Consider the following 14491-nt stretch of genomic DNA (forward strand, 5'->3'; position numbering starts at 1 on the left):
GAGAAAAATGATTGGTAGAGTAATTCATTTATTTCTCTAACCTGTTGGTGATGTTATTTTTCTGCTCATTTTCTTTTAGTTTGATTTTGTATTTTATTGAACATTAGCTGTTTTTGGTGATTAGCTTGTTCTCCCAGATTATTGACTTTATAGACTGTTACATGATTCACATAATATATATATTTCATATATAGGTATATATTTTAAAATCACTTGATACAACTGAAAAACATGAATTCAATTCAATCCAATCAATTGACTGCAAATTAAAAAAATGTATGTGCTTTAGAAGAGAGAATCCAATTGCAGTGCTAATAATTTAAAACGCATGCAATTGAATGTTTTGATGGTTATTTTTAATTCAACCATAGCATTTAAAACCATTGTCTCAAATTGAATTTAAAATTATAGGAAAAATTTCTCTTAATGAAATTGAAGTTCATCTTACAGCATCTAAAATATTTTATTTATTTTTCTTACAAGATGAGATGAGATTTATAAAAGATATGAATAATGTTTTATATGTGGTCAGAATAAGAAGCAAATTTTCAACAAGGATAATGCATAAAAATTTTAAAAAATAACCTTGAATAAAGTATTTGATTGTAAGTTTTAAGATCCTGAATGTATTCCTCTAATCATTCTCTCTCTCTCTCTCTTTTTTTTTTGTACTATATTTTATATCTCTATTTTAGTAGTTATTATAGGAATCTATATTAAACCATAAGGATATATGAATTTATGTACATGATGCTGATTTGAGAATTGTTTTTGTTTTAGGTACCGGTAAATTAGGCTTTTCTTTTGTACGTATAACATCCTTATTAGTGTCCTGTAAAAGATTATGGATGGGCACTGGAAATGGAGTTATTATTTCAGTACCTTTAGCAGAAGGTATTGTTATCTATTGAATCATTCCACATAAATGTTTAATTTAAAGTACTTTAATAGTGAATGTCGTCTTTTTTTTAATGTTTTTTTTTATAATTGTATGCTGTTTATCGATAGAAAATAAGAATTATAAATGTAATTTATTTTGCTTATTTTGAAAGAAAAATATTTCTATATCAAGCAGAAGATATTGTTGAAAATTTGAAATTGTTTTTATTTCTAATTTTCCCAAAATTAGAGAAATTTTATTTATGAAATTGAATGATTTATTTTGTTACACTATTTTTTCTATTAAATGCTGAAATTTAAATGCTGAAAACATTAATTACAGATGACGTTGTGACATAAAAAGTATAATTTAACCTTTTGATAATAGTTTCTAGTAAAGATAATTTGTTTTTCCATATCCTATAAAAATTATTTTGCCTTACTCATAATAATTTAGCTAAAATTCATTACCTTATTTTTTCTGAGAAAAATTACTTTTGAGAAATATATACTTTTATTTCCACAATTCTTTAAATATGTATTTTAATAGGTAAAGCACAAAGACCAGCTGTAGAAACTTCTGGTCGAGCTCCTGGAGGTGTTGTTAGGGTATATTCTGAAGCAGGAGACACAACCAAAGGATTTGGTTTCATTCCTTACTGTTCAATGGCTCAAGCTCAACTCTCATTTCATGGTCACAGGGATGCTGTGAAATTTTTTGTTGCTGTACCAGGTAATTTTGTTTTTATCCCATTTTATTAACATGAGAATGCTTATATCTATTATTTTTTAGGCATGTTGGTCAACTTTAATGAGTTGCATCCTATCATAACAAACATATAGTAACAATGATCTAAATTTATATTTAGACCATTGTTACGATATGCTTGTATTTACTTTAATATTAATATTTTTTTATTTATATAAAAAATACTCAAAGTGGCAAAATTAACTAGCAGTTAAAATTGTCAAAATTAATCCAGTCGTTGAGGGCTCTTCAAAATTTTATTTTTTATCTCTCAAAATGGAGAGGTAAGGATAGATAACCATCAGTGATATATCTTGAAATCATATATTAAGTAAAAAGTTAAAGTTAATAAAAGTTAAAGTCAAAATTTTTATATGAAATAAAAATTTTCAAATTTTGTTTGGCGACTATTGTTGAGGCGCTTTTCTTAGGTTTTTCCTCAGAGACTGTACTGTGCAGTAGTATTCTTGTAGCTTCTTTTGAAAATGGATAAAAGTAGACAATCACTGATGACATATCTAGGGGTCATGAACTTTCAAATGAAATGAAAATCACAAAAATTGAGCCAATAATTAGAGCTGCATGATTGGTTCTTTGGTTTATTATTTTAAATGTATAGATTAGAATAATTTTCTGATTTAAGAATCAGATATATTCATTTTGAGGCATTGTAATTTTTTTTTCCTAATTAATCAGACAATTCTGAAAGGAGTAATTAGTGTGTATTGTTCAATTTACATCTATATTTTAAAATCCTGAAAGCCTGGCGTATGACAAATTGTCTGAATATGTTAATATTGAAAATATTTTTTTTTTGATATCCATTGTCTTGCATTAAAAGTGCCTCATTGTTAGTGAAAATGACAATAAACAAATGTTTTATAAAGTATATAGTTTATCTGTCCAATCAATCACCTCCAGATGAATATATATACATGTGTATAATGATATTTCTTCATTTAAATCGTAAATTTAATCTTAACTTAGCCGGTCTTACTTTATTCCAAAATTTTAAAATTAATTTATTCTTATTTCCTTGCTAAAATATCACTTCTTTTATTTATTTCTAACATGCATTCTAAAATGTTTATGACTAGTGCACTTCTCACACTTTGAGCGAAAGCATAAAAATTTCTAACCATAAATTTCTTTCAGATACCTAAGATTCCCTTTCCTTAATCGACACATGTCAAAGAAATCCCTAAAAGTAGTAAAGGACAAACTTCTCTCACTTTACTTTTGTGTCACAATGTAAACAGATATGTGTCATCAATCCTTCCTGTCCACCCTCCAACAAATCATGTCCTCCCAAGAAAAAACAAAGTGAAGTTCATTCTAAATTTGTCTTCTTTTCAGTCACACATCTGCAAAATTATGTTATATATATATATATATATATAATATTAATAATTTCTTTGTTACTGGAATAATTTAGATTTTTTTTGAAATTGAATATATTATTCTTGCTGTTTCATTATGGATGCAAGAGGAATTTCCAGTTATGTAGTGTTTGGTATATAACAGTTGTGTAATTATGTTTGGAAGATGCACAGTGTTAGATATTTTTATATTTATCATTGCATTCAACTTAATCATTGAACAGTTTCTTCTATTCCTATATACCAGTTTTCACTTAAGCCTCAAAAAACAGGCTTATCTTCAAATTACACTACTCACATAAAAGATAAAATAGAAGATATAATAAATGTCCTGCTTTTTTCCCTCCCCAAAACAATTTATTCTAAGTTGAATTCCATGGGGGAATTTTCATCACATTTAGTCTTCATCATCCCCCCTCTCCCTACATACTCTTACTCTGATGTACTGGAATTGAAGTTTGGATATTGGCATTATATCTGTGTCAAATTGAACATAACATTCTCATGTTTTTGTGTGCTCTCATTAGCTTTTGTATTACTTTAAAGGCAGGATTCTTATATTTTCCATAATAATTGAGATAATGTCTTTAGTTGAATACATTTCATTGAGATTTACCAAAGGACAGTATTATTTGAAATTTGCTTTTGTATATGATTAACTGATTGTTATTTGCATTTTGTATTGTTCTCTCTATTTTTGGAATATGGTACATACTCAATGGAAATTAGGAGTAATTTATATAAAAATTAAGAAATAAGTAAAAAAAGTGTTTAAATTTTCCAAGGACTTTATTGTTTATTTAATAGTTTATGTTTTAACTGAATGAGTGGTTAAATCATAATTTTCCAAATATAATGAAATAATATTTATAACTGAATGTTTTTATACATAATTTAGGCAATTCTTCAATCAATAAAGTTGATGATCGAGACGGAAAATCATTGCAGTCTGAAATTAAGAGAGCCATATCTAAAGATAAACAAGATAATAGTAAACCAGATTGTATGCTAATCTTATCAGGTGGTGAAGGATACATTGATTTTAGAATAGGTATGCTCAGTTTATTTGATTTTGAATAATTTAATCGATTTTAGAACTAGTATAAATTACAAGTTACTCAATTATGTCATTTTTTATGCCTGTCGAAAATCTCAATTATATGAATTTTACGGCTAAAACCAAATGTATAATGCATTTTCATACTGCTTGAAAATTATGATTAATGCATAATAAATGAAATATTACTAATAAATGAAATTTTGTGTTTAAATATTTCTTATATTTTATGTATCCATTTTAATAATAGATATTATTTTGAACTTGATTTCCATGGCAACTTCTTATTAATCTAGATTATATATATTACTGTTAAATTCTGCTAAACAGTTCTGATTCAAAATTATGATTTTAAAATAACTAAGATCAGATAATAGGGTTACATTGATCAAATTATAATCACAAAATTGTATTTGTAATATGTTTTATAAAAATCATGATCTATTATATCAATTTCTTAATATCATAAATACATAAACACAGTCATTAAATACAGTATGGTATAACTCATGTGATATAATACTATTGGAAGTAATTAACATATTCCAACAAGATGAGACACACAAAAAAAGGAGCTAGAGAATGAACTTTAAGGTACATAATTTACCAAACTAATTGCAAAAAATTACTCATTTATAGGCATTAGTCCTGATATTGTTAATACAGTGCTCAACACATATAGCAAAGGCAGTATTTTCATTTAGACAATTTACAGCAAGCAGACCTGACAATATTATATATATATATATCAGAATTGATTTTTGGTCATACTGCATTAATATCGACAATTTCAAAAATGATGTATCCATCCAAATTAACTGCTAATTTTAAGAAATATTGAAAAAGAAAGCAGATTTTTATTGCTGATCTTATAAAATTTTATTTATTCTTCAGCAATTATTTTTTTTTTTTTTTTACAATAATACATAGTATAAGTACTTAAATATTAAAATTTAAAAATACAAACCTAATTTTTAAAAAAAAAGTTCAATAAAACTGCATTATTATAAAACAGAAAAATTATATTCTTAGAGGGCATGCCAGTTTATGTATGAAATGTATGCATAAAAGTGCATAATTTTTTGCTACATTTTATCACTATGCATCCTGATTTATTAATTTATATATACTTAGGATTAAAAAAAAGCATATTAAAAAACTAGTCTGGAAAACTTTCATGACTGGTCAATTAGTCATTGGAATTTATTGATATGCATCAAATGCTAGTATGTTTAATGTTAATTATTGTTTTTTATGAAAGCTGTCACAAGTGTTCCATCAATGTCTAAACATTGAAAAAATTCTTTAAGGAGAATATATTTCTAAAAACAAATGTTTTGGTATTTTTAATTGATAGAACATATATTGTAGCTAAATATTTTCTACATGTTTAAATAATTGAATGACTCACTATATATATATATATATGATTACAAAAGGTTAAAGAGGCTGCAGCTTATTTCAAATCAAGCTTTCTTAATAATTAAAATGAATTTTCTGTTTTTCTTTAAATATAAATATGCAAAATCTTTTTTAAAAAATAGGATCTATTTTCATTGATATAAATAATTTCCTGAAGAATTTGCTGTATATTTACATTTTACATGGCACATTTGTGACAGCATCAATTAAGATTTTTTTTTAAATAAAATAACCGGTAATGTAGATATTTATAGATACTTCATTTGTTTTACAAAAACTGAAAAATAAGAATTTAGTCAAGTTCTATACATTTAATATTGAATGAAATATATTGATTTTGGAGTTAACATCATGGTGTTTTAAATTTTTTTTGAAAGGTGATGGTGAAGAAGATGAAACCTTGGCTTCACTAACTTCTGAAGGTGAAGAAAGACGACCAGCAATTTCAGTGAAAGGTGATCGAAGCCATCTTATAGTTTGGCAAGTGACGTTAAATGATTGATAACAACTAATTCTTATTGACAGTAAGATATGAGAGAAATCGAGTGATGTTTTGAAATTGAAAAATTTCAGATTTTTTTCTGAAATTAATTTAATTTAAGCCAATCAATTAATTTTATGTATAATTGTGACTATTTATTTGATTGACTGTGTTATTTTAAATTGTTGACAAAGTTTTATTTTTTAAATATTTTATGAAATGTTTTGATATTGTTTGACTAATTAAAATGAATTTCTAGTCAGTACTCAGAGCAAAATATCATTTGGATTGCTTGTTTTCCATTTGAGATAAAGGCCAGCATTTGTAGTTTTAAATTACAGAAATGTGGTAAAAACAGTATATTCTCATTTGTAAGAATTTGTAATACTTCTATTTGTACATAATAAAGCAATCAGCTCTTTGTTTCTTACTGTTAAAATTGAATTATTTATTTTACTTCTCACAACAAAGAAAATAAAAAAATATATATATATTCAAAACATTAAGTGACTTCATTCAATTAATAACATCTGTATTATATATTTATAATCAATGATAACAGATAATTGTTAGTCAAAAAATATTAAATTTTGATTCCATACAGATACGATTATCTGTAATTAAAATGAGAAAAATTGATATTAAGAATTATTAATATTTATATTAGTGAATTGTAAAAATAAAGTTTGTGAAAAAAAAAAGTAAAAAGTTTCTGAAATTCTAGTTTGGTATACTAATAAAAGTGTGTTTTAAAAAAATTCATGAACTGAAGCATAAAAGTTAAGGGAATAGTGATATTTATCCACAACCTGCTTATTTGATTAACAATATTCAATAATTACTTTCATAAAGAAAGTCAATTTTAAATTTTATAAATTAATTGGAAACATCTATTCAGTTCATTATCAGAATTTTTTAGAAAAAGTCCTTAGTTAGCTAAATTCAATTAAAAAAGATATTAAATAAATGTTTTTCACATATATGAAAAGATTACATAAAAAATTATTAATTCAGAACAAAACTAATCGTTTTTGAAAATCATATCAAACTATAAGTAACTATTAGTGTAAGAAAATTAATCTCTTTAAAGCTTTATTTTGTATTCATATCATAAATTTTTTCCAAATGGTCTAATACTTTTGAGTATGGCTGTCACTGAATGTATAATTGGAATCAAATATTTGACACATATTACTTTAGGAATGTTTTGTAGCAAGATAATAGGAGATATTCATCATGATGAACAAGGTGTTTAAAATCAATTTTATACTGAAAAAATCTTCAAGTGTTTATTTACAAATTACTACAAATATTGTAATTTTATCTGTATTTTGAATAAGAGTTAGAGTTTATAAATTTTCAAAATTATATTACACCATTACATTATAATTAGAAACAAATGCATCACGGTTTACTTTTCATTAATTTTTTGTATTCACTTTCTTGCACTGCAAGATCATGATATAGTTCTTTCACTTTACGTTTTCTTTCGGCATCTGATTCCAATTGTTCCTTTAGTTTTTCAGCTGCAACCACTTGCAAATCTCTACGCATTTCTCTAAGCATATCTTTCTCCTCCTTCTTGATTTTTTGGGAAACATTTTTCAGAAGTTTTAATTTCTTTTTAATATCGTCCTTTTTAGTGAATTTTGATTCATACGCTGGCTCAAAAAGTTTTAATGGCTTTGGTTTAGTGTTCTCATAAGTAAGAGGAAGCAGTTTTCTACTATCTTGTTTCTTTATTTCATGAAGCAACATAAAGACAGCATCTGCGAGGGATGGTGGATAGTATTCAGTGGGAAGTTCAGAACAAAATGACAAAGTTTCTGAAAAAAGATTGTTGAATGATGGTAAATGAACATACAAAGCAGAAAACTTGGTTAATAGCTTGACAGATTTTAAAATTATACGAAGTTTTCTTAAATCTTCAGTCACTTCAGTTTCATCAGGTAAAAACATATTTATGTCAGTAATTAAATTGGATGTTTGCTTTTCAGTTATTACAAGATTGATCATTTGATTTTTTGCGATAAATTCAGTTTTAAATGGACATGCTAACTTTAATATTTTATTTAAGAAAGAAAGTGCTTCTGGAACTAATCGCTTAGACTGAGTTACACAATCTAGAATTATACTACAAATATAAAGCCGAGATTCAATATTTGGAAAAGTAATAAAAAATTCACTGGATAAGATATCACACATAAATAAGATGGCTGGTGTTACTATAGGATGCGTAAAATCTGAAACTGAGTATAAAGTACTGCAATATTTTAGTAAAAGTAAACTTTGGAGTCGGATAAAATTATTTTTCTTAACTTTTCTTTTTTGAAACAAATCTTGTTCTTCGTCCAAGAGACAGAGAATCTTCTCTGCAGTCTTTATAGGTGCAATTTTGGCAATATCAAATAAATATGGGACAAGATTTTCAGACACAGCAGGATTATATTTTAAACATTTTATGGAATATTCTATTAGAGTACCAAAGAATTTGGTTAATTTATTTAGTTTCTTTTCCGATTTTGCCTTAAGAGAAGGGTTTATAATATGTCCAACAGCTGCTAATATGCCTTCAGCAGAAATATGATTATGATTTTCAAGATACTGTTCAAATTCATCTATATTTGTTGGGATGCCAAATGATTCATTACTATTACCATTCATCAAATCATTTTCACTAATTTCTGATTCAGCATCATTTACAACCTCATCATTATCATGTTCAGATAACTGACCAAATTCATCATTATCAACATCATCTTCACTATCTGAATAATCAGAATCTTTTTCAGATGAAGATTTTTCATTCACATTGTCTTCAATTGTCAATGGTTCCAAATCAAAGTCATCAATTATGCTATCTGCAGATAAGTGATTTTTAGCATTTATTTTTTCTTCTCTATCATCATTCATACGTTGACACCTCTCTTGTTCCAATTTAAGTTTTTCTTCTTGCTCTTCTTTTTCCAGTTCTTCTGCAGTTTTTCCACGTGTTATTGGTGTACTTTTTTTCGAATATTTCAAATCAATTTCTAAAATGTTATAAGGATCTTCTTTAGGTGGATCATTCTTTAGCTTAACTGATAAAGGCATTTTTGATTTATCTGTTGTTTGCAGTAGTTCTAAAACTGATTCTTTCTTTTTTGCAACTTGCAATGGTTCCAGAGCTTCAGGAACTCTACTTGTTGCCTTTATGGAGGCTTTCCAATCTTGGTCTAGCTTTTCAGTCAAATCTAATGTTAATTCATTTTCAACTTTTTTCTCAAGCTTCTTTTGCTTACTCTCTAGAATAAGTTTATCAATAATTTCTTTATGACTGAGAGGCTCCTGATTAGCCCCACCAAAATGAGCTTTATTAACAAAAGCAGCATCTAGCTGTTCATCGTCATCTGAACCTATAGGCTCATCTTTTAAACTTTTAAGTGTATGCAGTGGCACTCCACCATGTGTCAACTCTTCATCATTTAAATTATACTTATTTTTCTTTAATTTTTTCTTTCGTTCCTGTACAAACCTGGCTGTGACACTGTCTTCTTCATTTTCATGCAGCAACCTACGATCCACAAAGTTATTTGCTTTTTGAGAAGCTCTTTTATTTTTATTATATAATTCTTTCCTTTTCAAGTGAATGTTGGCACGTGATATGCATCGCAAACCTTTTGTACCTTTCGTATTTTGGCCTAGGACAGTGTGTTTTTCTCTGTTTAATTTTAAGTTAAAAGGATTCTCTTCTCCTTTGAAAGAAATCTTCTTTTTAAAAACCTTTTTCACCATGATTCATTCAGGTATCTAAAGGAATAAAATTAAATGTTTTGCATATTATCATAATTAAGCATTTCAATTCAAATGAAACAAATGTCAGGTTATATATACTTTGATATTAAACTAAATAATATATAATTTTTTTTATTTGCTTATATAAAATAATTATTATTATGTAACCTTAATTCAAATTATTTTGATTTTTATAATTTAAAATATTTTAGCAATTATTAATGAAAATTACAATTCTGTAAAATTTCTGCAAATGTAGTAAAAAAATTTATAAACATATAATTTTTCAAAAAAAATTATTCATCTAAAATAAATTTCTCATGCTTCTGGAACTGAAGCTCCCCCCCCCCCCCACGAAGAAATTAAAAACGTTAATTCTTTTTATCACTAAAAAAATAAGTTGGAACAATTTTCAGCAAAGTAATTCAAATAAAATTTTAAAATACTGATATTTCAGAATAAAAGTTAATGAGGTCTGTTGATATTAGAATAATGCATATTTTATGTTATTGCAAGTTATTAAAAAAAATCAAATTTTTATATGCTCATTCAGCGAGAAAATATCTTATCAGGAAAATCAATTGCACAAATGTTCAATTTCATGGTCATAAAATATTTACACCTCTTATTGAGAAAGAAAAAAATCTTATAAAAGCAGTGAAGCATGTTGAAAGTACTATAACAAAAATTTCTTTATTTTTGAAAATTGAATTTTAAAGGCATCAAATGTTATCCAAAATTTTTGAATTAAAAGGAAATTTGCAGTTTTTATGATTAATTAGACAAATATAAAAATCAAATATCAACTATATTATTTATATGTGATGTAACTAACATGATAAGACTAATTGCAACTCAGTACAGGTTATATATATTTTTATGATTATTAAGCTTATTAAATACTTTCATTTTATTCTAAATGAATTTGTTTCTCCTCAATAATATTGTTAAATAATAACAATATTCTATAGAAAATATTAATTTTCACTTCTGTACACATTTATTAGAAGCATGTATGCTATTAATGTCCAGAAATGTTTTTGATGAGTAATAACAGGAGAATCAGGCACCGGGTTTCTTGCAAAGCACATAAAACTCACCAAATGTCTACCATCTTGAATGGCTACAAAAAATAGCAGCCATCAGATGGTGGAAAAGGGAAATAGCCCTCCCCCCAAAAAAACAGGAACAATATGGCAAGCAGTCATTAGACAAGTAATGCAAAATTATTAAAAATGGAAATTACATAATCTTTACTGATAAAAATGTGAACATTTAAGTTTCCTATATATAATTGAATCAGTATGTCACAAATACTATAGCAATTAATTTTAATCAATGAAAAAAGAATTGAATTTATAATCTATTATTAAAATATGAGTAAAAATGCAAATTACACCTTAAATTATATATAACTGCAAAATTAAAACTAACAGAAAAAATTGTAATTTAAAAGCAAATATAGACAGCATATATCCATATATTAAGAAGTATCAATTTAAATTTTATGCTAATATCTTAGAAATATTAATTTAATGCTTTTGTACAATAAAAAAATAATTATACCAAAAAAAAAGTGAAGTATGCAAAAAAGTTATATAAAAATCAAAAATGCATAAATTTTCATTAAAAGTATATTGTAAAAATACATCCATAAATACATATTTTTTACAGTCTAATTTTATGTAGAATGAAAATCCAAGCAATACAAATAAAAAAGTATTAAATACAAAATTTATCAAGAATTTCAAATGTCAGAAATCACGTTTTTTAACATATGGATAAAATAGGACTGGTTGTTATAATTTTTGAAAAAGGTTTATATTTTTAAATGCATTTGTGATTCTTTGATTATGTTACTATTATTTTCACTTTACCATTCTTTTACTAATTAAAATATATAAGGCATTTGGTAATCATTATCATTTGATAATGGATATCATTTGATTTGAGTGGTAATAAATAATATCAGTTAATTTACAATATAATAAAATTATTTGATCTATAAACATAAAAGTTTGCACCAGAATTACAGTTAATGCAATAAAATGATAAACTGCTTCCAGTCGCATACATTTGGGACCCATATTTTTCAAATTAAGCATTCAATCCATTTTTCTTCATCAAATTTGAGGACTGCAGGTTGTTTGTTTGTAATGCTTTAGCTTCAGAGTCAGAGTGTTCTGGTAATTTTAAAGAAGAACTGTTACATAAATGGATTTAATATTGCTAAATTTGTCGAAGCTGAATGCCTTCCCCCTCCCGATACAATGCAGAAATGGGAAAAGATGTGCCAACTGAGTCAATACTGTTATCACCTAACCAATGTTACAAATTATGTGGTGTCTCAAAATAACTGCAATGTTGCTTCATAATAGGAAGCTAATATAATATTCTATAATATACTATCAAAATAGCAGTATGCATCCATACAAATTAGAAGCATTCTACTTTTCCAAAATCTGTATGCTATTTAAAAATCCTTTTCTTCACTCATTTTTCCTCCCTTCTTCTTCCTTTGGAATATTTTATTCCTCAAAATTTTCCATTTCTTTTTAATAATTAATTTTAACAACATAAATTAAGGCAATGAAAAAATTTCTCAAACAATATAAAAAATTATTCAATGTTAATAAATGTACAATTTTCAGATAAAGATTTATGCTCAACTCTCATTTTTCTTTAATTTATGTGGATTTGAATTTAATAAAACATTTGTCGAGACAATTCTAATAAAATAGAAGTTGTTGTTGTTTACTAAAGTTACATTTAATATTTATACTTTTGTTAGCTTATACTCTTAGATTGAAAAAATATATTAATGAACAAATAACAAGAAATATAAACTAGGTTTTCAACGTTAAAAAAAAAAAAAAAAAAAAACCTTAATATTTATATCAAATGAGAATGTTAAATTATTATTACATTCAGTTATTGTATTCTAAGAAACAATAATATCTATTTATTATATAAAATGTAATAATTGTCAAACTGAAAATAAAATCGTTATTAATCGAATATTGCTGAAAATGTCAGAAAATATATACTATAAAAAAAAGTTTGTATTTCCCTCTGTGTTAAAAGTAAAAAGACGATGATATATGTTAAAAGATTATATGAAATTAAATAATGAAGCATATAAAACAAGAAACAAACAAAAAAAAAAAAAACATGACACAGAATCCCAAAACATAAAATACTAGAATAATAAAATTCATGAAGATAGATTTAAACAGACAGTAATGTAGCCTATGTTAATTTATTTTTAGCAATTTTAAAATTGAATATCTTATGCATGAATCAATCTGAAACTTAGTATCAGGATGTAAGAATAAAAATCTGAATTTTCAAATGAATAAAATATTATTTTCTTTATATTAAAAAAAAAAGAATGTGCTGAGAATTAGATCATAGATATTAGATTTAATATTTCATCAGTAATTAACAACTACAAAAATGAATGTTATTTACTTTTAAGCAATCTTCAACAAACGCTTTCAGAAGTTTACACTTTAAACATTGTATTTTTTATTGAAATTTCACTTAAAATATGCCAGTGAATTTAAAACGAAGTTTTAATGGTTACATAAAAGTGTGAGTAGTACCAGAATATTAACTACATGTTTGGAGATAAAGTTTTAATTACCTTGTCAATTGATAACAATGCTGGAATAGTCAAATTTGATGTAATTTGTCAAATTTCAACCCAGTGCAGCATTCAATAACAATGGATCTCTTATCAGACCAGCTTGCTGAGAAATGAAACAGCAGCAAAAATGTATTTAATAGATTCTTTGATTTTATTATAGTTGATAGCCCCATTGTCAGGGTACAGCTCGGTTAATTTATTTGCCATAAGAAACACTACCGCAACTTGTAATGAAATAAGAAAATTATAATATCACATTCAATTCTTTTTTATTGCCTTAGTTTTCTGTCTTTGAAACCAATTATTCTTGTTAACTGCTTTTAATATAATAAAACTTAACACTTTATAAAAAAATTATATAAGTTTTCACAAAAAATAGCAAATGATCAATGCTTCTAAAAATAACAAGAATACTTTAAAAAAAATCACTTACTTTAATTTTCCAAGAAGTTTGCTTTAACAAACTGCTCATCAACCTCGTGTTGCTAATGTTGACGAAAACGACGCGAAATTATGGTCACAGTTAAGTCTTGAAAACAAAGTTTAACGTCAAAACGTTCTCAAATTTAAAGTGTTTTGAAACATTGTAAAACTTATTTGGCTTTTATTTCTGCTAAAATATTTTAGAATCAGAGTAAAGCGGTGCAAATAAAGATTTAAAGATCAGAAATAAATTCATTAATACTGCATTTATGCTGAATCTATTGCGTCATAGTTGGCGAGTTATTTGGCGATTAATTCCTGGCATACTTTTATAGTATCCAAACATCGAATTTTTGTTTTAGACACGTTTTTCTTTAACCAATTAAAACAAAAATTTGATACAAGACTGCACTTGTAGACACAAAAGGCCATACGAATTCTGATATATTTCAGTGCGTTTTTTAATTATCCAGTTTATTTATTTCTGAAAGTCAAACCGACAGACGGCCAACCTCTTCTTGAATTTGGCTCAAAATTTGACAGGTGCCAACACTACATATGTTAACTTTGTGTGTCAAATTTTATCTGTCTAGCTCTCTGCTTTGTAATTATCATGTTAACTTATATTCGAACAGCCGACAGACGAACTTCCTCTGAACAGATTTTACTCAAAATTTGA

The 14491-nt window shown here is 25.9% G+C and overlaps 2 protein-coding genes across 5 annotated transcripts in view; one reads left to right on the forward strand and one right to left on the reverse strand.

Moving 5' to 3' along the window:
- LOC129968850 (C-Jun-amino-terminal kinase-interacting protein 4-like) overlaps window positions 1–6397 on the forward strand; it is a 47931-nt gene extending 41534 nt beyond the window's left edge. For all 4 annotated transcript variants that reach the window (XM_056083142.1, XM_056083152.1, XM_056083162.1 and 1 more), the window contains 4 exons: window positions 781–894; window positions 1430–1612; window positions 3905–4057; window positions 5863–6397. In XM_056083142.1, coding sequence (XP_055939117.1) covers window positions 781–894; window positions 1430–1612; window positions 3905–4057; window positions 5863–5987 — 575 coding nt within the window. In that variant the 3' untranslated portion in view covers window positions 5988–6397. The remainder of the gene's footprint in view (window positions 1–780; window positions 895–1429; window positions 1613–3904; window positions 4058–5862) is intronic.
- Window positions 6398–7241: 844 nt separating this feature from the next.
- On the reverse strand, window positions 7242–13897 carry LOC129979104 (nucleolar protein 14-like). Its single transcript, XM_056090688.1, has 2 exons — window positions 13823–13897; window positions 7242–9755 (listed from the first exon to the last, which is right to left on the reverse strand). Exon 2 carries the CDS (start codon window positions 9738–9740, stop codon window positions 7371–7373), a length of 2370 nt encoding a protein of 789 aa, XP_055946663.1. The 5' UTR covers window positions 9741–9755; window positions 13823–13897; the 3' UTR covers window positions 7242–7370.
- Between the last annotated feature and the right edge of the window lie 594 nt (window positions 13898–14491).

Source organism: Argiope bruennichi, chromosome 1, assembly GCF_947563725.1.
Source record: "Argiope bruennichi chromosome 1, qqArgBrue1.1, whole genome shotgun sequence".
NCBI classification, from domain to species: domain Eukaryota; kingdom Metazoa; phylum Arthropoda; class Arachnida; order Araneae; family Araneidae; genus Argiope; species Argiope bruennichi.

What these genes read in the sequence shown, in the direction of transcription:
- LOC129979104 (XM_056090688.1), bottom strand. Translation starts at nt 9,740, where the DNA reads ATGGTGAAAAAGGTTTTTAAAAAGAAGATTTCTTTCAAAGGAGAAGAG.